The sequence below is a fragment of the Sparus aurata genome, chromosome 12 (assembly GCF_900880675.1).
Source record: "Sparus aurata chromosome 12, fSpaAur1.1, whole genome shotgun sequence".
Lineage (NCBI taxonomy): Eukaryota > Metazoa > Chordata > Actinopteri > Spariformes > Sparidae > Sparus > Sparus aurata.
In genome coordinates, this window is record NC_044198.1 from 27,746,332 (window position 1) to 27,771,247 (window position 24,916).

Sequence of the window (24,916 nt, forward strand, 5' to 3'; positions counted from 1 at the left end):
CAGAATGTTCAAATAATTGTCTCTTAATTTCCTCTGACGAAATGAAGGGGAGACTGTGAGCGCAACGTTTGAGTCCTCTGATAGTTTCCTGGATCAGAACGATCGTGACGTCCTGTTAGTGTGGAGGACAAATACCGGCATAAACATAAATGAGACATTAGCTTACTTATGTGACATTAAAACCAATTAAAACTTGACTAATGTGTAAAGTTGAAAACTGTAGCTGTAAGCTAACAGCATTAGCTCATCCCTTGTCTAAAGTTAGTGCACGAGCCGGATCGCACATCAAGCGTGCAAACAGCCTTCTCCAAACAACTGAAGCAGCTGGATTCTTGTTTTTAATTGGAAAAGAAACAGCAACTGGAAAAAACATGAAATCTCTCCGTACAGCTCATCCGGAGTTATCCAGGTTTCCAGAAGCCTCTGAGGATTTAAAACGATGTTATTCTCCAGCTGCTTCAGTTGTTTAGCAGAATGCTGCAGCTCTGTTTTACTGTAAAGCTCCAGAAATGTTTTGTTGACGACGACACTTCACCTGACTTTATATCAGCATGGAGGTGTGAAGACAGAGTGACTGGACTTTTAGTGGACTGTTCCAAAATGTTTAACAAAATAAAAATGGCTGCATCCGAGGAACACGTGCAACTCGAAATGATGGGAGAGACAGTGTTGTAATATCTGTATGTTTCAGTCTAGATTGAGAGCAATTTGAAGGTAAATTCAATAACTGGTTTGTTATTTTGTTGTCAGGAGCTTCCTTTGTGCCTCTGGAATCACAAGGAGACCAGAAACTGAAAAAAGAAACATGTGACAGATAAGAAAAATGAGGTTCTTGTGTTTTTAACCCTGCAGAGAGGACGAGGACAGGATGCTGAGAGAGATGATGGAGGTCTGGAGAGCAGAAAGACAGGAGACAGGACTGATGGAGGTCAGAGACAGTATTATTAATGTGTGTCTAAAACCACAAAGACAAAACACAACGCCTGAATGAACACATCAAGTTGTTGGTGATAGAAAGAAATGTCTGATATAAAGAAGGACAGAAGAGCGATGGAAGAAAGGTGAAGAAAGCAGCTCCTGGAGATGTAATTAAGGAATATACACGTTAGACTTATATTATTATCATTCCTGTCTGCTGTTTTTTGTCATGCGTAGGACAGTTTCTCCTCAGTGTCACTCGTCCAAACGTAGCTGCTACCTGCGACGAATGTCTTTACAATCCGCCTCCAGCTCTTATCTCCCACATGCTGTCTGTCCTCCTGTTTCGTCACTTTGTGCGTCACAGTTTGTGTCATAACTCCTCGTTAGGAGTGACTTGCCTGTGTGTGTTTGTGTGTGTGTGTGTGTGTGTGTGTGTGTGTGTGTGTGTGTGTGTGTGTGTTTTAATTATCTTAGCCTCAGCTGATGATGAGGAGAGTGAAGATTTGTGAATCATGAAATGGACCATGTGGACTAAAACATCTTACAGTGAATAGTTACACAGCTGCAAGTGTTAACGAGGCTCAGTATTAACAGTGTGTGTGTGTGTGTGTGTGTGTGTGTGTAGGTGTGTGTGTGTGTGTGCATCCCTCTGCACTGTGTGTGTGTATGATGTGGTCGGCATGCTGCAATCTTTATAATGTTTTTTCTTCGGGAGGAAACACACGAACATTATACAAATAATGCTAATTATTAAGTTAATCAGATGCAGCATAAAATGGTAATGTCATCAAAAAATGTAAAAAAAATGGATGAAAGGGAAAAAAATCTGTTTAAAAAGGCTGAAATGAAACATTCAATAAAATGTTTCTGATTATTTAACATTTTATTTTCAGTTTGAGTAAAATTCAAATAATTTTCATACAAAATCTTAAAAAAAAAAGACATGAAAATAACAGTTATCTCCTATTGAAAGATCAATATGAGGCTGTGATGTTTTGAGTATTGAGCGTCTGAATCCTCTTTAAGCCCCCGCTGAGTGATTGACACAGTATTGATAATTGTGCCTCTCAGAAAGGCCACATTCAAATGTCACGCTTGATTTTCTCAGTCTGTAGAGTAACTGTCACACTGTCGGTCCAAAACCCTCTTTAGTCATGAAGCATTTCAACTGCTGCGAGGTAAAAGTGACGGTTATAAACTGTGAAACAGTCGCCAAACAATGCGAACAGTAGTAATTTAAGTGTGTAGTCTTTGAATACATCATTAGAACGCTTGGAGTCTCATGATTGTATTTGTGCAGGTGAAACCACATCAGCAAGGTTCAATCAACAAACAAACAAACAAACAAGCAGGCAAGCTAACAAACTAGCCTGTACGAAGTTTTAACAAGGTCATGTATTAAGTGTTTATTTTCAGTGATATCGTTATTGAATTTTAGCTTGGACCATGTGAGACTGTATGATGTGGATCCATTGTGTTATCCAGATAATAGGAGAAGTTTCAGCTCATCTGCAGGATTATTTTTGCATTATTAAACAAAAATGTAGGCAAAATAATTCAGTGAGTTCAAACTTTTACACCTACAAACTCCTGAGTACTTACAGAGCTTCAGAAGAAAGTCATAAATCATAAATGAAATGTTTATAATACGCTTTGACACTCGTTATAAACCCACCGACTTCTGGCTCTTGTCCTCAGCGGGAAAGCTTTCATACGCAGGTCATTTGACTCTGAAGAAGTTTATTGGCTCAGAATCTGATTGATATCGATGGAAACACAACACCCGGGTGGACACGCTCGCGACGCTGTGACACGCATTGGATTTCTAGACAATAATTTCATGCTGCACTCAAACATTATTGCGCCAGCATTGAGTTTTAAAGAGAGCCTGAACTAAAACGTATAAAAAGCTCTTAAGAGGATGAATCCTTCTGACTTTACCTCTCGTTCCAACAACAGCTTTCATTTGTATTGGAACTTTAGTTCACCATCAAATACCTGCTAAACAGATGTGCGCACTAACACACTGGAACATTGTACCTGCTATACAGACACATGTTGTCATTTAGCTCAAAGCACCACTGTACCAGAGTTGTGTTTTTATGGGCATCTCAGGCATTTTTAGATTGTCCCCGCCTGTTACACAGCAGCTAGAATAACAGACAAATAAACATTCATATACTTTAACATTTTATTAGTAAATCTCAGCTGTTTAATGTTGTTTATAAGATATAATTGAGACTTTCCTTCACGTCTCACCAGGTTAATAAGCTCGATACCTTTCAGGTTCTCATCAGAACATTCTCCACTTCATCATCTGTCCAGATGTGGGATGATGTCAGTGTCTTTGATCGCTGTCTCTGCAATATAACGGCCGCTCGCTGTCACTGCGGAGAGAGCAGCGGGTCATATCTCTGAGAATAACGGCTTGACTGGTGCGACCCAATGAGGCGACCGCTGATTAAAGGCCTGCAGGTGTTTTTATCAATGACAGACACCTGCAGCCACAGCTGGTGATGAACGAGTGTGTGGTCGCAATCCACATCAGGAATCTGTGTGTGTGTGTGTGTGTGTGTGTGTGTGTGTGTGTGTGCACATACATGTATATAGATATACAGTAATAAGCACCTCTAGTGATCTTTCACTAATTCGAATCTGAATATCAGAGAAAAGATGATGCGGGAGTGAAGCAGCTGTGCAGCTGTGTTTTGTCCTGTGCTGCTGCAGGAGGCCGATGGTTTCCTTTATGATTTATAATAAAGTCTCATGAAAAGACCCAAGCCAATAATGTGTTAGTCCATCTGTTAATGTGTACCAACGTCCCCAGACTGCAAGAACACACAGTTCACTAAAGTAACAGACAGAGTATACAAAACATTCTGGCGAGGCACACAAATGTCTTGGATCCCAGTTTGGGGCTAAAATGACGAGAGAACCTTTGTCATAATGGTTCCAATAAAACATTTATACGTTAAAATAACGTTTATGTGCTGGTTTTTTAAATGTGGGTAAATCTGTTATCAGTCCTCCCATATTGCCAGAGACGATAATGCCTCTCTGTTCTTTTTGTAGCATGTCACAATTTTTTACGTCACGAACACGCAAGAAAATAGAGAACAGTAAAGAAACATAGAAGTCAGTGACGATGTTACGGTGCTCGTGTTTTAACAGCAGATCATCCAAACGTTGATGAGATAGTTCAGGCTGGAGAACAGTTTCATCTCGGAAACAAGGTGATCATTTGACCTGGTCCAATGAAATTATAACAAGTTTGTGATGAGAGTAAATAAACACACATCTAAAACAATTTGTCACATTTGAGATAAAACGAAATATCAAAAAGTTAGACCACAACAAAGAAGAGGAAAACCAAACACACTCTCAGTGAACACCAAGAACAATGAAGAAAAGAAGTACTTAATAAAAACTCAAACAAAATAAATATGAATATACACATGAGACAAAGAATATCCTCCTGTTAGAAGACTACATCCTGTCAGTCTGCTCACTATGAGAGAACTGGACCACAGATGACATCATATTTGGAACACAAGCCGCGATGTGAGAGCTGAATCTTCCTGTTTTATAAAATATAGGACATCTCTCAGCCAGCAGGTGTGAGATGGAGGTGTGTTCTCCTGGACTTCTGAAGGTTAGGCAGTGATGGAGTAACTTAACGCATCAGGTTTCCAATCTTTCCCCAATAACCTCAGACAATATGATAAACCAGAAACAGTGACTGTAATAAAGACAGAATGTGCCTTTAAAGTCTGTATGACTGCTGCACCAACAGGCCCAGTTCTGGAGAGGTGGAGCAGTGAACACCTCCCATATGTGTCCCTCCACTGAAACTAATGAATTGAAAGTAATTTAATGGAGCAGTGCACAGAACAGACAGAACCGACCTCACAAGACGTCAGAGGAGCGCTGAATATTCTCTATTTCAATATAAACATCTTCTGTCGTCTGGAAAAACAACACGTGATCTTTATGTCTTCATAGAGGAGCGAAAACTTCCTGCTAATACAACATGAAACAGCACTTTTACTTAAAAGTCATCAGCCCTTCTATCTCATCTCATCTTATTTATCTTAAACTTTGCCCAACATAGACTCATATTTCTCCACATATATAAAACATTTGATTTAAACATAATATTTCAGACTGTGTTCCTTCGTCTGTGAGTGCAACACCTCTCATTTATTTAAAAACATCTCATCTGGTTCATTTTTCTATGGAGGTTATTTTGGGCATTTTGTTGAAAGCAATACGAAAATATTATAACGTAATATATTACTTTAAAACAAAGGTAACCAGTAATATGTGATATATTGCATTTTGAAGGTAACTCGACCAACAGTGCTGATGGATGCTTCATCTCAAACCTCCAGTTGTGTCGATAAATGTAAGAAGAAACAAAACAAAATCGGCTTTGAAGTCTCAACAGTGTGAAAAAAATCGACTTTTAGTCCGTTAAGGAGACTGAAGACGGTTTCGAGGCAGTTTTATGGCTGTGCAACATCAGCAGCCACCTCTGGTTTGGTTTGAATCTTTAAATCAACCAACCTCCTTTTAACTGTTTGTGGAATTTAATGCAGGAATCAGAATTAAACTAGATTAAACCGTCCTTGATGCTGAATCCAGTCAATCCAAAATGTTTAATGTACAAACTCTGGAACATACTCTCCACTTTGGCTGCAGAGGCAAAGACGGGAATCAGTTTTGAAACCTGATTCATTTGTCCTGAAACACATCGTGCTGAATCTCAACCTGACACTGATACATCGATCCCTCTTGGTCTTGAAGGTGTTCGTCATTGTTGAGTGTTGCAGGATAAAAACATGAGTAATATTTTGTCACAACTGAAATAAAAGCGAAAACCACCGTCAGCTGCTTTGTCATGCGATGTAGTTTTATTACAAAAAGGTTTTATACAAATTGAACCGCATCATGGCAATGAACACTGTATTTATTACATGGAACACTTCACCGTCGCCCTCGCCTGCGTCACCTGCTGCAGGAAATGAACTCGGCACATCGCGTGTCGTTCAGCAACATAAACAGAAGGTAACATTCATTTTAGCACCGTCCCTTTGCAAGAATGTTGACCACGAACTCATACAGCGTAACAGAATAACAACATCATCAGTAAGTCTTAATAAATACACAAAAGATAAAAACAATAGCAGTTCCACCAAACACAAAAGGACACTTCATCGAGCTTTATTCAGCGACAACGGAACGACTGAAATAAGATGGAAAAATGGAACGAAAACAAAAAGCGTGTGATCGTAATTCATCTTATTTTTCTTTTATGTTTACGTCTTCGGATTTAAGACGTTTCACCTAATCAGACGGCGCGACCGGGTGGATCTGTGGCTCTTCAGAAGAATTTAAAAAATGTTTGCAGTCAGATGATGCGTGTGTCACTGGAGGATCCTGTCGGGTTCAGTTGTTGAAACAGAAATCCTCCACGTTGTTGAGTTTGATGGTCTGCAGCTCCTGGCTGTCCAGTAGCCTGTAGCTGAACGACACTCGGCTCACGAACTTCCCGCTGGACACCATCCTCACCACCGTGTTGTCGCAGCCGATCTTCATGTGGGCTGCAGGAGGGAAACGAGAAGACACGTTAGGTTTAAGTTCAGCCAGCGGGGTTTGATGCTGCAGGAAGAAGCAGGTCAGCGTGGACTCACTGGGTCCAGTGAAGGAGATGCAGAGGTCCGTGATGGGCAGCAGCTTCGACGTGTCGATGCCGCTTCCTCCCAACAGCTGCACGAAATCTCCTGATTCTGCACAACCGGGCATTGACCTCTGTGGACATCGACACACAGCTCGTGATTAGTCAATAAATTGATGAGTTGATCAAAAGAACAGTAGTTGTAGATAATCGGTTAATCGTTTTAAAAGGTTTAAAGTGAGGATTTGCTGTTTTTTTTTGTGTTTTGGACAGAAGAAACAATTGAAACTTTGATGAGCAATTTTTAAAACTTTATAGATGCAATAATTCATCGATTAATTGTAAAAATGCGACCTAATCAGCAGGATTTAGTGGAGCAGCATTTGCCAGCATCTGTAATAACACTAGAAATAAAACATACTAATGAAACAATTAAAGTCCAGTCAGTGAAAGACTCTTTAGGACCCCACATGTCCTGGAAGGCTACAGATTCTCGAAATGGATTCAAGAATGGCTTCATATATGAGCTGACTGTGGTGACGTGACAGAGGAACATTTGTAAAACCACTGGACACTTTTTAGGGAGACATCGGGTCATTTTCCAGCCGTGTTTGTGGAGACAGAACCTGTATTTTGATCCAAAACATGCTCTTTTTCTAACCTAAGTGGTTCTGTGCCTGAACCTAACCGGAGCATAAGCACAGTGTTGTCACAACATAAAATAGAGTATTGAGCTGCAGTTAGTTTTAATCTTAATTGGATTTTTACAGATCCAGATCCACGACTGACTTCAGAGTTCAGGGTCAGGTTCTTAGAGACTCCGGGCCCGAGCCAGGACTCAGAATCACTGAGGTCCTGCCCTATAAACGTCCTCTAAAAATCACATACAAACCTGGATATAGTGCAGAAATCAGTATTTCATGCGTCGGTTCACCTTTGGAAAGTTGTTGAAGTGTCCGAGGCTGAACTCAGAGACGTCGATCTCCACCGGGTAGATGATGGAGAAGCTGCAGTTCCTGTGCTGCTGCGGGATCACCATCGTGTAACTGCCCTCTGGTGACTGGGAGATGACATTACAGGCTGCAGGGAGGCGAGAGAAGAGGAGGTGAGAGGAGGGAGGGACGTTACACCGGAATCTAAGGATGGATTCTCAAGGAACAGTTTGTTACGACAACGACAGAAAGTAAAGGGTTCAATAATGAGCTTCTCTTCTGTCAAAACTTGGTTGTTAAACTGACTGAAACAAGTGCTGCTGTTGACAGAATACAAAACAAATGAAGTGATTTTAAAAACAAAAGGAGATTGAGAGAATCGATCACAGGTTTAAAAGATGTGCCAGCTGATGTCACCACAGACGCACACGTTAGAGAATCGTACTCACGGAAAGGATTGATGTGTTTCCTGACGGTCAGCGTGAAGGTGCTGCCGGCGTTGTGAATCCGAAAGAAGATCATGGCGACGTTCTGAGAGGAGCGCACGCTTCTCCTCAGCGCTCCCGAGTCGCAGTAATCCACATATCGCTCGTACAGAGGCAGCGGGTGATCCTGGGAGCTGGGGAACTTCTCTCCTTTCATCACCCAGCCGTCAAACACCTTCACGAGACACAGGAAATGATTTTCACCACACGGGGCTTAAAAAAAAAAAGGTGTAAATAACGTTTTTTCAAATCAGTTTGGGATCTCGAGTCTTCTGGAGATGTTGATTCAACCAGACTAGTTTTAAAACAAGTCTCTGCCTACTTCAGTCGTTCAGAAGAAAAACACAACGCTTTGTTTTCTGGACTGTGAAACTTCACCTGACTGTCATCAGCAGGGAGGTGAGCAGATAATGACTAATTTTACATTTTTTTGTTGAACTGTTCCTTTAAGAGGGAGAAGCTGAACATAGGATTGCAGATTGAGTCGAAGATGATTTATTTAACGTTAAATTATTACAAATAATGAGTGCACTGGTTGATCTTGCTCTGTTGGATACTGAGCTGCAGGTCTGGACCATCTTGGTGTCGAGCGTGTCGGGAGCATTAACGTGCGACCATGACGGGAGATTTAAGGTCACCTGGAGTAAGCAGGTTATATCCAGTTGTGTTAATCAGGAAGTGTTTCTAAGCTTAGTACAGCGAGTGACTGAGCTCAGGTTGAAAACAAGCTCAGGACTGTACGACAGAAACAAAACTACATCAGATTTCACACGTACAGAATTATTTAACAAACCTAAGACAGAGATGTTAGAAGACTTTAAATAAATGAATCATTTTAAGATGTCACCTCACAGCTGATGGAGGAGAGAACGAGGTGTGTGTTTGTGTGAGTTCACCGTGATGAAGTCTCCTCCCCTGCAGTCGATGTCGACGTTGTCGTACTCCACCGTGATCACCTCGTTGGGCTCGGCCATGAAGAAAGCGGCGCAGCTGAGCTGAGGACGCTCGGCCGTGAAGGTGAACTGACCCTCCACAGCCACCATGTCCAGACAGCCTGACGACACGAGGACGAGGACAGAAACAGCAACAGTTACTGTGGAGTCTTTATTTATTATCTGTACTTTCATTTTACTCTTATTTGTTTATCATCTACTCTGTATTTTATATTTTTCTTTTAATTTCTCTACACTGTGATGATTGTACTGTAACCTTTTTTGACTTCTCTGTTATTTAAAGGAGCATTATGTAGATCTGATCAACCTCTCTGTTTTCATGACTGAATAAACAAACTGACCTTAAAGGACAAAACAAATTAAACTGTTTCACTTTGTTTATATGTGACGGACCCTGCCACCTATTATTTTCCTCTGAGAGCAGCTTGTTTATTAACTGATGGAAAAAAAATACATATTTTGAGTTTGCCCCTTTCATTTTTATTTACACATATTTATTTTTGTTATTACCTATCCTGTATTTTAAACAGTTTTGATCGGCTGATCCACTCTTTTGCTTCTCTTACATGAAACAGCCTGAAACTGTAGAAACCGTAAAAAGAGAAGTGTGAGAAATATCTAATATGTGTTTTTATAATTTTGTTCTAAAAGCATGTGAGACATAAATAAATGAAAATATCTCAAATTTATCTCGTTCTCACACACACACACACACACACACACGCACATAAGCTGTAAAACCTGCAAATGATGTGTGTTTGAAATGAAACATAAAAAATATCTTAAAAACAATGATGACAAAATGTTAAAAAGTGTTAAAAGATAGTTTTGATTAAATTAGACTAATATACTTAGTAAGATTTTGAGGTTTTGTAGTGTGTATAGAAATATATTGTAATATAAAACACAGTTTACAGATTGCTTTGACAGTCGAGCAAAAAGCAGGAAACTCATGAAGACAGTATTACAGAATAAACACTTGAAATACACAAAGTTTAGTCTGAGGTGAAATAAAACAACATTTATGATGTAAAAACACAAAAACTTAGTTTGAGTTATTTCAAGTAAACTGGGGGGAAAATGATAAAAATCACAGACAATGAAGAATACATTCAAAACTAATAATAAAAGGAGGATTAAAAGATGACATCACATCAGAGAAATTAAGAATATAAAATGAAAAGATTCTGAGCAGTAAAATGAATAAAATAACATTATAAACATTAAACACAGAGCAGGTGTGATGAAGGTGTAGTCAGACTCACGTAGAGGTCGACGGTACATTAACTCCTCCGTTGTTTCTCTCTTCAGCTCCGAGTTGAAGAAAGAATATAACTCATCTTTGGAGATCTCGTTGTTCTGCGGAGAAACTAAGTTTTAGAACAAGTCACCTGCGGAGGTGTGTGTGTGTGTGTGCGCGTGTGCCGACACTCACCTCGATGTACCTGCAGTCTCCCTTCAGCACCGACGCGCACAACAGCAGGAAGAACAGCTGCTCGCGGAACGTGCGCTCCATCACGCGCATCTCTGTCTGCAGGGCGCACCTGAGCGGAGGAAGTGAGGCTCTGCGCCCCGCGCGCCTTTTTATACACTCACACCAAGTTATGGAGCGAGCAGCAGCCTTCCTCCTCCTCCTCCTCTTCCTCCTCCTTCATCCCATCAGCTACGTGTTAGTGACGACAGAGAGAGAGAGAGAGGAGCTGGTGCCAAACGATGCTCAAACCTCATGAGTCATGACGTCATCATCTCAGGTGGCTGCAGTCCGTCATCCTCAGAGCTGATCGATTAACAGCTGATCCGTGATGGAAGATGAGTTTAATGTCACTACACTTCATCCTCTCTCATCCCTTAATATGTTTATTTATATAATAACACTTAAATCATTAAAATAAATTATTATATCATTTAAAAAAAAATTATCAGTTAGTTAAACGTTAGTTAACGGTTATTTCACTGTTAACAAGCAATGAAATGCTTTATTATCTATCTATTAACATTTTTATTGGAAAGTTGCAGCTGATGTCTGAATTATTAATAAAAACTGTAGTTTATTAATAATATGATACACATATTTGGAAACACTTTATAATCATTAACATATTACAAAAAACGATATATAATAAAATGCAAATGTATAGGTAATTAAACATTAGTTAACAGTTATTTCACTGTGTTAACAAACAATGAAATGCTTCATAATCTATTCATTAGTGTTTTTCATCGAAAAGTTGCAGCTGATGTTCATAATACTTAATAATGCATGTAGGTAATTAATAATCATACACATATTTGGAAACACTTTATAATCCTTAAGATAAACAATTATATATGCAAATGTATAGTTAATTAAATGTTAGTTAACAATTAAGCATTTAAATGTTTTATACATTTTTGAGGAGCAACAACCCAGAATAAATGTTGGTATTTCACATTTCTGCCTCTGATGTGTTAAAAATCTTACATTTCTTTACGTTTCAATCTCACATTTTATAAAACAGTCAGTCAGTGTTCAGAAAAGATCCAGTCTTGGATATAAAAACACTGTTCTGTCGACACGACTGGAAAATGTCCCAACGTCTCATTTAGATTCCCTCAGAGACGGCTTGAACAGACGCTCATGTGGCAACCATCCCACCCAGTGTCATACCACCACCACCGCCCAACATCCACCATCATCCTTCACCATCCACCCTCAAACATTCACCACCATCCTTCACCATCCACCACCACCACGTCCTAATAATGTACTTTTTTGTGATTGATATAATTTGATAAAAAGAAAACAAAACAAACAAAAACGGAAAGAACAGAAACTCTTCAAATTAAGAGATTCTCGAACATTACACAGTGTTCATGTTCAGAAAGGAGTAGGAAGAAGTGTACACGTCTCCACTGCCTCGTTAATTATGTCTTAATCTGTACAAAAATCAAAATGTGATCCATCTATTGTTTGCAGAAACGTAAAGAGCCAACGTTTTATTTTGGCGACTAGGCTGGGATAGAACAAAACAAGGAAATGTGATCAAAACACATAAAATATACATCCTGGACATGAGTGCTTAAGAGGATTTTCTGATCATTAGAAAAACAGTTTACTATTCTGACAATTTCCATTAACAGAATGAACATGGAAAACAGAGGTCAGAGGTCAAGGTGGAATTTATTGTCATTCCCTCCATACATATACACAATAATCAGCATAAAGTGGAATTAATTATCATTCCCGCGAGGCAACAGTGCACACAGACAGGAAACATACAGGTTCAACGTCCTAAACAAGGTAAAATACTGGATGTAAAGAAGCTCAGAAGGAGAAGCAGGAGGATTAAATCATGTGTAGAACATTACAGAAGGCTTTAACAGAGGAGTCAGAGTCCCTGGGCAGGTTCCCTTCCACCTGTTCCACGGTCTGATAGTAAAACTGTATGATGGGACATTTATATTCACACAACAGCGACGTCTAACTCGTGTAACAACCTGCTGTGATTTATACAGTGTCCACTTCACACCCAGAGTTCATTCACTAAGCTGCCTTCACGCCCGCCTGGTGTGACGCCGTCACAAACAAACCCTGGAAACCTCCAGCGCTGCAGTCTGGCTCGTTTCAGGGAGGGTGAGAAGACTGCAGGGGAAACACAAAAAACATAAAAAACACTACCCTGTTCATAAAAATATGTATCTGTTATCAAAGTCCAGCAGAATGTAAGCTCAAAGCTGAACCATTTGGAGTACAGGCATAGTTTTGTGCTCTTTAAAGCTCTCTGTAAGTGTTCAAATAAGCTTGGAAACACAATGGGTCCACATCATATAGTCTGACATGGTCCAAGTTAAAATGTTACAACAATATCACTGAAGATTTAACACTTAACAGGTGTTTTTCGGAGGAAAATGTCCAGCAAAGAAATGCCATTTTGTGACCTTAAAATCCCTCTGCATTAGAGCAACAGCAGCATTAAACTCATTATAGTTCTTTATTTCCTTATTAACAGTAACTTTGTCATATTAGATAGTCAAAAACAATTTGCTTATGGTGGGAAAACAGACGATTCAAAGAGCCAAATGCGATAAACTACATAAACCTGCATGCTTTCCATGTATAGGCCTTAGAAGACACATTTAAACTGTATATTGGTGGTTTGTAAATTTCATTGGCTAAATGCAGGGGAGGGTCTGTGCGATCACTCATTGGTGGTTGCAGGCTCCAGGGCAGGCATAGAGGCGCCAAACTGGTAAAACGGGGTGTTGATCAAACATTTATATATACCGGTACGTTATGGCTTGTAATTGAAGCAGTTTTTGACATATAAAAGCATAGAAAAAGACACACGGTTGAGGATTGTCACTACTTTGTCACTACTAGTTTTGTAAATATTTGACTAAATTTGATCTTCTGGACATTTGAAATTAAGAGGAGATGTGATGCGATGCTCTACTGAAAGATCACCAAGAGGCTTCGTCAACTCTTGTTTGTCTGTTTGTTTGTTGATTGGATCTCTCTGATGTGGTTTTATCTCGAGAATGGTTTGCATGAATCACAAGAATCTAAGCTTTTGTTTATGATTTACAGTATATTGAACACAAACTATCTATAATACTAAACAGGACAAATTGCTCTTGGACAGCAAAGAGTGATTTCTTTATTCATGCGATATAATCATTGTGGTTGTGTTTCTGCAGCATCTGTGAAGCACAGGCAAGTTTGAATGAGCATCTAGACTTTTACAACCATTCTTTTTAATAACAGTTTTTCTACTGAGGCCTTAAAAGTGGAAAAAGTAATTGTAGGCAGCTGATAAATGACAAGTTGATGCATTTCTGAGTGAACTAACATATTTAGAAGTTTAAAGATATTTGTTTCTTATTCTTTCTGATTTGTACAACAAAACATGTTTAATGTTTTGATTTTATCCGCCTAATTCTGTGAATACCAACCTGTCCTGATCATGTGAAAAGATACCTTATCTGTCTGTCACGTGGTTATCTAGAACAATCACGTTACAGCTCACCTGTCTTCACTGATCATGTGACAAGATACCTTACCTGTCTGTCTGAAACACGTAAGCATGTTTTTACTGTCATTGTGATTCAACAGACACGATTATATAAAGGCTTTTTAACTCATTAACCTCTTGAGCGCCTCAGACTTCATCTACATTTCTGAAAAAAGAACAAGATCCCAAAACTGATGAGCACCAGATTTTTGAACACCAATTTCCACAACTGAGCAGCTCTTCTTGCATAATTTGCGTTTTAAGGAAAATAAAATTTAAACTATATGAACTAACAATGAAATTCGTAATCGGGAAAAAAGTTTGGAGGTACATTCACAGACTTTGCTGAGACTCAAGGACACACAGTGCTCATCCTCACCTGTCTGAGCTCAGTCCCTCAGGTGTGCAGGTGCCTCAGGCTGTTGGAAAAGGTCAACCCATTCAGATGCAGAAAAATCAGGCCTCGGTTTAATCCACACTGTCGGTGGTGAGTGGAAGAAAAAAACACCATGTTTGTGTCTCCCAAGATAAGCAGATCTATATATAGAACTTGGAAAATCCATTAAGATATTTTTATACACCTGAAGGGGAGACTGACGGACACACAGGACTAAACGACATAAAGTTTGAGCTGGTGCAAAAAAAAAGTATGAACTTATTTGTCTCACAAAGTTTCACTGTTCAAATTGTTGGTTTCATTCTGATATTCATGCTGGATGGATCAGCGTCTTCTCCAGGATCCAGTGTATCATACAAGCTTTACTTTCAGTGGCAATTCTGATTCAGAGACATGATACTAAAGTCTTCTGTAAACAGTTAAACAGATTTCTGCTACTGTACAGAAATATTTAAGTTAGACATTTTAACCATGAGTGATTTATTACAAAGCTGTTTTAAGAAGGAAATTTGAACACTCAGACTTTGTTCACATTTGTTTATTCATGATTCATGAAAGTTCCAGTTTGTTCACACATCCCGTCACCAAACTCTGCTAAACGACTTTGTTCAATGATTTCATGAACAGATTCACTTCATCCAAACAGTCAGTTTGTTGGAGCAGAATCTCAGCTATGTACAAGCAAATAATGAAGCATCTCCTTATTGATTATGATGATGTGAACTGAAGTCATCATGAGCAGCGAGAGCCTCCGTGGCTGAACAGACACAGGAAGGAGCGCCGCCTGAAGAAAGTCCAACATTTACAGAACAACAAGAAGATGTCAAAGTACCGCCCACAATGTTTGATTGACAGGTTGATCTGTGTGCAGTGAAGAAATGCCACAACAATCAGCTCTCAGCAACAATGATGGAAACACAACAAGTCTGAAGAAAAAATGAAACACACAATTTAACCCACTGACCCTGAAATGACTTCAGTCTATTTGAGTTTACAAAACTCGGCAGAGGTTAAGTCAGAGAACAAACGTTGAAACCATCTGCCAAACCGAAGTCCAGCATAGAGAGGCTGAGTGAATGTGGTCTGGACTCTGTGGAGGAGAGTCATGGTGTCAGAGACGCTGTAGAAGGACAGAATACCTGCTCTGTGATCCAGGTACACTCCAATTCTGGAGGACCGAGGACCTGAGACACGAGTTTTGACTTTGTTGTGATAAAACTCATAATTATTGGTTCTACAATATAACCTCCAAGATTTGTCATTGAATCCAAATCCACATTCATCTGAGCTCCCTCCTCTGCTGATATTCTTGTATGCGACTGCTACACCAACTCCGTCTCCTCTCCACTCCACCTCCCAGTAACAACGTCCAGTCAGACTCTCTCTACTCAGGACCTGATCGCAGAAATGAATCTGTCTGGGTGATCAGGATAAGACTGTGTTTCCATGTATGTTGCTTTTCTGTTCTCCTCAGATAATGACAGAAATGTGTTTACTGTGTTTGGATCCAGTGTGATTTCACATGAATATCTTAAGAAGTCAGCTCTGGTCTCGGGCTCTGGTTCTGACAGTAAAACATCCACTTGAGTCACTGTCAGTAAGATGTTTGTCCATGTCTCTCTCAGGACGTCCTGTAGTTTGTCTCTGACCTCTGACACAGCTGCTGTCACATCCTCAAAGTACTTCCGAGGACGGATCTTGATGCTGGATGAGTGTGTAGACTCACTGAGTGCTGACAGTGAGGGGTAGTTGTGTAGAAACTGGGTGTGATCCTCTGTGTGTGAGAGCTTCTTCAGCTCAGCGTCTTTCCTCTTCAGCTCAGTGATCTCCTGCTCCAGCTTCTCCTGAAGCTCTTTGACTCGACTCACTTCAGTTTCCTGCTGGGATCTGACCTGCTGCTTCACATCAGAGCGTCTTTCCTCCATGAGACGGATCAGCTGGGTGAAGATCTTCTCACTGTGCTCCACTGCTTTATCAGCAGAGCCGTTGATGGCCTCCACCTCCTGTTGAAGCAGCTTCACATCTTTCTCTCTGTCCTGGATTCTCTGCTGGATGTTGTGTCGACTCCCCTCCAGCTCTCTCTGCCTCTCAGTCCTCTCTGCTGCAGCTGAAACTGTGTCGTGGCCTTTATGTTCGTCCATGGAGCAGAGATAACAGATACACTGCTGATCAGTACGACAGAACATCTTCATCACCTCATCATGACGAGAGCAGATGTTCTCCTGGAGCTTCTCTGATGGCTCCACCAGCTTGTGTTTCTTTAATGTAGCTGATTGATAATGAGGCTGCAGGTGTTTCTCACAGTAAGAGGCCACACACTGCAGACAGGACTTAACTGCTCTCAGTTTCCTCCCAGTGCAGACATCACAGGCCACATCTTCAGGTCCAGCATAGCAGTGATCAGCAGGAGCAGCTTGGAGTCCAGTCTTCTTCAGCTCCTCCACTAAAACTGCTAACATGGTGTTTTTCAGCAGCTCAGGCCTCGGTATGAAGCTCTTCCTGCACTGAGGGCAGCTGTAGATCCTCTTCTCATCCTCTGTGTCCCAGTGGTCTTTAATACAGTTCTTGCAGTAGCTGTGTCCACAGGGAATAGTCACCGGATCCTTCAGTAGATCCAAACAGATCGGACAAGAAATAGTTTCTCGGTCCAGCTGAACTGCTTTCAGAGCCATTTCACCGCTCAGTGACAACGACTGTCTGAGCTTCACTTCCTGATAACTGAAACTAGTCTGAGCTCTGATCTGAACAGGATGTGTTTGTGCAGCCTATAAAACCTGTCAGCTCAGTTAGGCCCAACCACAAACTGTAGATCTGCAGGGGAGGGAACAAGGAAATATAGTGACAGAGTGGAGCTGCTGTGTGAGAGGAGGAAGAAGAGGGAGGGCTGATCGAGCTGTGACTCACTCCAGGACGAGGAGCAGCTCTGTGAATCTGAACTTTGTTTCCTCTTTTACACCGAAGCCTCAGTTAAAACCTGCCCCACATTTGAAAACATCAAAGTTTTTAGTTGTAAAATGTTTCTTGGCTCCTCAGACTTTGCTGATATTTCTCTAACTCTTCCTCTGATTCTGTTCACTTTCATTTGGTGATTAGAAACAGTCTGTCCACCTGAACAAATGTTCACTCGGCTGGCATAGTTTTGTTTGGAAGATAGTTGGCTAGTACGAGCTAAAGTTGGTACTCATCCCTCAATTACAGCTAGTTGTGACTTGTGATAGATGATCACTGTAGGCGAGGCAGAGAGGACAGAGCAGTGATTAGAGTTTTGCAGATGGACGTTAAGAGCGGGTTGAAATTCCTGCACTTGGCCTCTCCTTCTTTCTTTCTCTCAGTGAAGGTGTGGTTACAGGTAATACAGGATGGTTTTAGGCTGGTGGTGATGATGAATCTTTAAACAGGCCTACAGAATATTGCTACAATTGTTTTTCAGGGAAAAGATCCAAATGATGCCCATACATTTTTGTGTTTATAGGCTGTTTTGCACTTTGACCTGTCTGTGCAAATAAACCTTAGAATATATTACATCACCCTGCAGAGTAAACTGTATCAAGCTTTATTTGGTCTCATTGCACAGTGTTAACAAACAGCAGGTTTTCACAGTAAATCCTGACAGTAAACTCCTGTAATTATACTTTTACAGTGCATTGTGGGAAATCATTTAGAAAATCACAGTAAGCTGCTGTGAATTAGTATTTGAGCAGCATTGTGAAGCAAATGTAAAACAAAATTAAAGATGGTACATTACAAGGAAATACTGCAATTAGGATACAGCACCATACAGTAAATGAGCTATAAAATATTGTAGTTTCAGATGGTACACATGCTAATATGCTAAGAGGCTAAGAACATGCTAAGAGACTAACAGGCCTTCAAAATGGTCAAACAAGGTAAAAATGTCAACATGCTAACAGGCCAACAAACCTACAAGTGGTCAGGCAAGGAGCGCCGCCTGAAGAATGTCAAACATTTACAGAACAACAAGAAGACGTCAAAGTACCGCCCACAATGTTTGATTGACAGGTGATCTATGTGCAGTGAAGAAATGCCACAACAATCAGCTCTCAGCAACAATGATGGAAACACAACAAGTCTGAAGGAATGAAATACACAATTTAACCCACTGACCCTGAAATGACTTCTGTCTATTTGAGTTTACAAAACTCAGCAGAACTTGAGCCAAAAAAGAAACCGTAAAACCTACTGCCAAACCGAACTCCAGCATAGAGAGGCTGAGTGAATGTGGTCTGGACTCTGTGGAGGAGAGTCATGGTGCCAGTGACGCTGTAGAAGGACAGAATACCTGCACTGTGATCCAGGTACACTCCAACTCTGGAGGACTGAGGACCTGAGACGGGAGTTTGGGCATTGTTGTACCAGAAGGTATAATTATTGGTGTTACAATATAACATCCAGGATTTTTCATTTAATCCAAATCCACATTCATCTGACCTCCCTGCTCGCCTGATATTCTTGTATGCGACTGCTACACCAACTCCTATCTCTCTCCTCTCCACCTCCCAGTAACAGCGTCCAGTCAGACTCTCTCTACTCAGGACCTGACGCCAGTAAGTGAATCTGTCTGGGTGTCTAGAGTAAGACTGATGTTGACTCACTAATGTTGCTTTTCTGTTCCCCTCAGATAAAAACAGAAGTGTGTGTGCTGTGTTTGGATCCAGTGTGATTTCACATGAATATCTTAAGAAGTCAGCTCTGGTCTTGGGTTCTGGTTCTGACAGTAAAACAGCCACTTCAGTCTCTGTCAGTGAGATGTTGGTCCATATCTCTCTCAGGACGTCCTGTAGTTTGTCTCTGACCTCTGACACAGCTGCTGTCACATCCTCAAAGTACTTGAGAGGACGGATCTTGATGCTGGATGAGTGTGTAGACTCACTGAGTGCTGACAGTGAGGGGTAGTTGTGTAGAAACTGGGTGTGATCCTCTGTGTGTGAGAGCTTCTTCAGCTCAGCGTCTTTCCTCTTCAGCTCAGTGATCTCCTGCTCCAGCTTCTCCTGAAGCTCTTTGACTCGACTCACTTCAGTTTCCTGCTGGGATCTGACCTGCTGCTTCACATCAGAGCGTCTTTCCTCCATGAGACGGATCAGCTGGGTGAAGATCTTCTCACTGTGCTCCACTGCTTTATCAGCAGAGCCATTGATGGCCTCCACCTCCTGTAGAAGCAGCTTCACATCTTCCTCTCTGTCCTGGATTCTCTGCTGGATGTTGTGTCGACTCCCCTCCAGCTCTCTCTGCCTCTCAGTCCTCTCTGCTGCAGCTGACACTGTGTCGTGGCCTTTATGTTGGTCCACAGAGCAGAGATGACAGATACACTGCTGATCAGTACGGCAGAACATCTTCATCACCTCATCATGACGAGAGCAGATGTTCTCCTGGAGCTTCTCTGACGGCTCCACCAGCTTGTGTTTCTTCAAAGCAGCCACATCATAATGAGGCTGGAGGTGTTTCTCACAGTAAGAGGCCACACACTGCAGACAGGACTTAACTGCTCTCAGTTTCCTCCCAGTGCAGACATCACAGGCCACATCTTCAGGTCCAGCATAGCAGAGATCAGCAGGAGCAGCTTGGAGTCCAGTCTTCTTCAGCTCCTCCACTAAAGCTGCTAACATGGTGTTTTTCAGCAGCTCAGGCCTCGGTGTGAAGCTCTTCCTGCACAGAGCGCAGCTGTAGATCCTCTTCTCATCCTCTGTGTCCCAGTGGTCTTTAATACAGTTCTTGCAGTAGCTGTGTCCACAGGGAGTAGCCACCGGATCCTTCAATAAAGTCAAACAGATCGGACAAGAAATTGTTTTTCTGTCCAGCTGAACTACTTTCTGCGCCATTTCACCTCTCAGTGACAATGACTGTCTGAGCTTCACTTCCTGATACCTGAAGTTAAAATGACAGAACAAGATAAGTCATCAGAGATAAGAGATAAGACCGGTTATCAACCTATGGCTCAGTCCAGGACGAGGAGCAGCTCTGTGAATCTGAACTTTGTTTCCTCTTTTACATCGAAGTTGAAAACATCAACATTTTTTGTTGTAAAACTCTTCACCTGATTCTATTTACTTTTTGTTATCTGGTTAAAAACAGTGTGTCCACCTGAACAAATGTTCACTCAGTTGGCATAGTTTTGTTTGGATGATAGTTGGCTAGTACGAGCTAAAACTAGTACCCATCCCTCAATTACAGGTAGTTGTGACTTGTGATAGATGGTCATTGCAGTCCAGGCAGAGAGGACAGAGCAGTGAGAAGAGTTTTGCAGGCAGATATAAAGGTCGGCATGAAAATCCTGCACTTGGCCTCTCTTTCTTTCTTTCTCTCTCTCTCTCTTTCTCTCTCTCTCTCTCTCTGTGTGTATCTCTCTCTCTCTCTCTCTGTATCTCTCTCTCAGTGAAGGTGTCATTACAGGTTATGCAGGATGGTTTTAGGCTGGTGGTGATGAGCCATCAATTGTTTTTTGAGGGGAAGGACCCACCTCTCCGGGAACCATCACCTTATCGTAGTGGAGAGGTTCACGTGTCCCAATGAACCTGGGAGTTAGGTTGTCAGGAGACATGTGCTCCCGGTAGGGTCTCCCATGGCAAATTGGTCCCAAATAAGGGGACAGACTAAGTATGGTTCACAAAGACCCCATGACAGACAGAGCTGTGAAGAGAGAGACCCTGAACGGCAGTTCGGAGTATTCAGCCTTCTTGGAGGTCCTGGCTGGGGCCCTACATGGGGCTCCAGTTGGCGACACTCGGGTGAAGAGAGGGGCGGAGCTGTCAACGGATCACCACCTGGTGGTGCGTTGGGTTCGGTGGCAGGGGAAACCCCGGACAGACCTGGTAAGCCTAAAGGAGTAGGCCCCAGTCCGAGAAGCCTTCAACTCCCATCTCTGAAGGAGCTACTCTAGCATCCCTGTGGAGGCTGCGGATTTCGAACCTGAATTGACGATGTTCAAAGCTTCCGTTGTTGAAGCTGCAGCTGTGTCCTGTGGACATAGGGTCTTTTTTTATCACTCAAATTGTATTAATTTTTATGATATAACAGCAAAGAACAACAGTGTCAGTGGGTTAACTGCCTTTATGATACATTAATTGAATGACTTTAATTTCATTCAGTCTCCAGTGGTGTCTCTGTAGAGACTTGTACTCTGTCCATTTGTCCCATTTCAAATTCAATTCAGCTTGTTGTAATCTCAATATATGAGTAAGTCTTTCCATGTCGAGGATCCAACAACTATATCCAACTAGTTCTCCAGGGTGGGAGGGTCCTCTCTACACCACTTTCTGGTGATTGCCTTCTTAGCCGCAGCTAGTAGTATTTTGACCAGGTATCTGTCCTCACTTTGCACATTTTCACTTGTCAGGTTTAGAACACCCTCGGACACCATGGTGGACAACGGTGGTCAGGGAAGCCTTCCGACTGAAGAAGGAGTCCTTTAGGGACATGTTGCCCCAGGGGATTCCTGAGGCATTTTTGGGGTACCGACGGGCCCGAAGGGCAGCAGCCATAGCTGTGGCAGAGGCAAAGCAGCAGGTGTGGGAGGAGTTCGGCGAGGCCATAGAGAAGGACTTTTGGGCAGCGCCAAAGCACTTTTGGATAACCGTCCGGAACCTCAGGACGGGGAAACGGGTAACCATCCAAGCTGTGTACAGCAAGGATGGGACCTTGTTGACTTCAACTGTGGAGGCCATAGGGCAGTGGAAGGAATACTGGAGCAGATGACCGAGTATCATCGCCGATTTCCCTGGGTGAAGTCACTGCAATAGTCAAACAACTCCATAGTGGCAAAGCCCCAGGGATTTATGAGATACCACCAGAAATGCTGAAGGCTCTGGGTGTTGAGGGGCTGTCTTGGTTGACACGCCTCTTCAACATTGCGTGGGGGTCGGGGACGGTGCCGAAGGAGTGGGAAACTGGTGTGGTGGTCCCTCTCTTTAAGAAGGGGGACCAGAGGGTGTGTGCCAATTACAGAGGTATCACATTACTCAGCCTGACTGGGAAAATCTACTCCAAGGTGCTGGAAAGGAGGGTCCGGCTGATTGTCAAACCTCAGATTGAAGAGGAACAATGCGGATTCCGTCCTGGTCGTGGAACAATGGACCAGCTCTTTACTCTGGCAGGGATCCTGGAGGGGCCTGGGAGTACAATCTCCCAGTCCACATGTATTTTGTGGATCTGGAGAAGGCGTACGACTGGGTCCGCAGGTATGTTCTGTGGGAGGTGCTGCGGGAGTATGGGGTGAGGGGGTCCCTTCTCAGGGCCATCAAATCCCTATATTCTCAAAGCAAGAGCTGCGTGGGTGTACTCGGAAGTAAGTCGGACTTGTTCCAAGTGGGTGTTGGCCTCCGTCAGGGCTGTGCCATGTCCCCAATCCTGTTTGTGATATGGATGGACAAGATTTCGAGGCGCAGCCGTGGTGTGGAGGGATTACAGGTCGGTGACATGAAGATCGCACTGCTTTTTGCAGATGATGTGGTCTTGATGCCACCATCGGCTTTAGATCTACAACGCTCACTGGATCGGTTCGCAGCTGAGTGTGAAGCGGCAGGGATGAGGATCAGCACCTTTAAATCTGAGGCCATGGTTGTCAGTAGGAAACCGGTGGATTGCCTACTCCGGGTGGGGAATGAGTCCTTGCCCAAGTAAAGGAGTTTAAATACCTCAGGGTTTTGTTCACGAGTGAGGGGATGATGGGGCGTGAGATCGACAGGAGAGTCGGAGCAGCAGGTGCGGTGTTGCATGCACTTCACTGCACGGTTGTGACAAAAAGGGAGCTAAGCTGGAAGGCAAAGCTCTCGATCTACCGGTCAATCTTCATCCCTACCCTCACCAATGGTCATGAGCAATGGGTCTTGGGTCTCTCCCCAGTCAAAGTTAGCCGATGTGGCCGGGGAAATTGAAGTCTGGGGCTCGCAGCTGAAGCTGCTGCCCTCGCGACCCGACCCTGGATAAGCGGTTGACAATGGATGGATGGATGGGAATGAACCACATGATGCTCATACATTTGTGTGTTTATAGGCTGTTTTGCACTTTGACCTGACTGTGCATATAAACCTTAGAATATATTACATCACCCTGCAGAGTAAACTGTCTCGAGCTTTATTAAGTCTCATTGCACAGTGTTAACAAACAGCAGGTTTTCACAGTAAATCCTGACAGTAAACTCCTGTAATTATGCTTTTACAGTGCATTGTGGGAAAGCAGCATTCTGAATCATTTTTTTTCTTAAATTAAAAATGGTACATTACAAGAAAATGAAATGAAACACACAATTTAACCCACTGACCCTGAAATGACTTCTGTCTATTTGAGTTCACAAAACTCAGCAGAGTATCCAGAAAACCAGCCAAACCGAAGTCCAGCACAGAGAGGTTCAGTGAATGTGGTCTCGACTCTGTGGAGGAGAGTCATGGTGTCAGAGACGCTGTAGAAGGACAGAATACCTGCACTGTGATCCAGACATACCAGACAGGACTTGAGGGCTTTCAGTTTCCTCCCAGTGCAGACCTCACATTCCACATCTTCAGGTCCAGCATAGCAGTGATTATCAGGAGCAGCTTGGAGTCCAGTCTTCTTCAGCTCCTCCACTAAAACTGCTAACATGGTGTTTTTCAGCAGCTCAGGCCTCGGTATGAAGCTCTTCCTGCACTGAGGGCAGCTGTAGATCCTCTTCTCATCCTCTGTGTCCCAGTGATCGTTAATATAGTTCTTGCAGTAGCTGTGTCCACAGGGAGTAGCCACCGGATCCTTCAGTAGATCCAAACAGATCGGACAAGAAATTGTTTCTTGGTCCAGCTGAACTCCTTTCTGCGCCATTTCACCCCTCAGTACAACAATTGTCTGAGCTTCACTTCCTGATAACTGAAGTTAAAATGACAGAACAAGACCAGCAGAAAGTAGAGGGAGTGTGAATCTGAACTTTGTTTCCTCTTTTACAACAAAGCATCAGTTAAGCAGAAAAATGAAAACTGTACATTACAAGAAAATACTGCAATTAGGGTACAGCACCATACAGTAATTGAGCTGAAGAATATTGTAGTTTCAGATGGTACGCATGCTAACATAACAAGAGGCTATGAACATGTTAACAGACTAACATGCTAACAATAGGCGAACAGTCCTATAACTGGTCCAACAAAGTACACATGCCTCGGAAACCTCTAAAGGGTGCCGCCCAGGAGGCATCCTGATCTGAGAATGCCTGAACAACCTCAGCTGGCTCATTCCAAGGCGAAGGAGCAGCGTCTCTATACCGACCTCCCTCCAGATGTGCAAGCTCCTCAGCCTGTCTCTAAGGCCGAGCCCAGCCACCCTACGGAGGACTTATCTCTGCTGCTTGTATCTGCCATCTTGTTCTTTCGGTCACTACCCTCAGCTCATGACTATTGGTGAGGGTCAGAACAAAGATGGGCTCATAAATCAAAGGCGTTACCAATATAAACAATTGTCAAAGGGGGTAAAATTAATGTTGACTTTTGTGTAAATGTTTGACCAGAGTCTGGCTCTTAAAGACTTTTTTACAGGATCCAGTTTGTGATTACAGCTGATGACTGTGTCATTACACCCAGCAGT

General features: G+C 42.4%; 2 protein-coding genes across 2 annotated transcripts; both read right to left on the minus strand.

Annotated features, from left to right (window-relative positions):
- Window positions 1–5,812: 5,812 nt before the first annotated feature.
- On the minus strand, window positions 5,813–10,558 carry crhbp (corticotropin releasing hormone binding protein). The gene is made up of 7 exons (XM_030434916.1): window positions 10,404–10,558; window positions 10,234–10,327; window positions 8,912–9,069; window positions 7,980–8,190; window positions 7,533–7,678; window positions 6,615–6,732; window positions 5,813–6,524 (listed from the first exon to the last, which is right to left on the minus strand). The coding sequence occupies exons 1-7, from the start codon at window positions 10,491–10,493 to the stop codon at window positions 6,370–6,372; spliced, it is 972 nt and encodes a 323-aa protein (XP_030290776.1). The 5' UTR covers window positions 10,494–10,558; the 3' UTR covers window positions 5,813–6,369.
- A 4,752-nt stretch (window positions 10,559–15,310) lies between these two features.
- Window positions 15,311–24,160, minus strand: LOC115593002 (uncharacterized). The gene is given in 6 exon segments (XM_030436318.1): window positions 15,311–15,756; window positions 15,759–17,067; window positions 17,154–17,167; window positions 18,558–19,898; window positions 20,303–20,308; window positions 23,857–24,160. Coding segments are annotated over 6 exon segments (3,393 nt in total). The 3' UTR covers window positions 15,311–15,337.
- Window positions 24,161–24,916: the final 756 nt, after the last annotated feature.

Bases quoted from the DNA above. Each gene is read 5' to 3' on its own strand.
- crhbp (XM_030434916.1), bottom strand. From the start codon at position 10,493: ATGCGCGTGATGGAGCGCACGTTCCGCGAGCAGCTGTTCTTCCTGCTG. The intron at 8,191-8,911 runs GTGAACTCACAC...TGTCTCGTGAAG, and splicing joins GGGGAGGAGACTTCATCACG to GTGTTTGACGGCTGGGTGAT. The intron at 6,733-7,532 runs GTGAACCGACGC...CGATGTCCACAG, and splicing joins ACTTCAACAACTTTCCAAAG to AGGTCAATGCCCGGTTGTGC.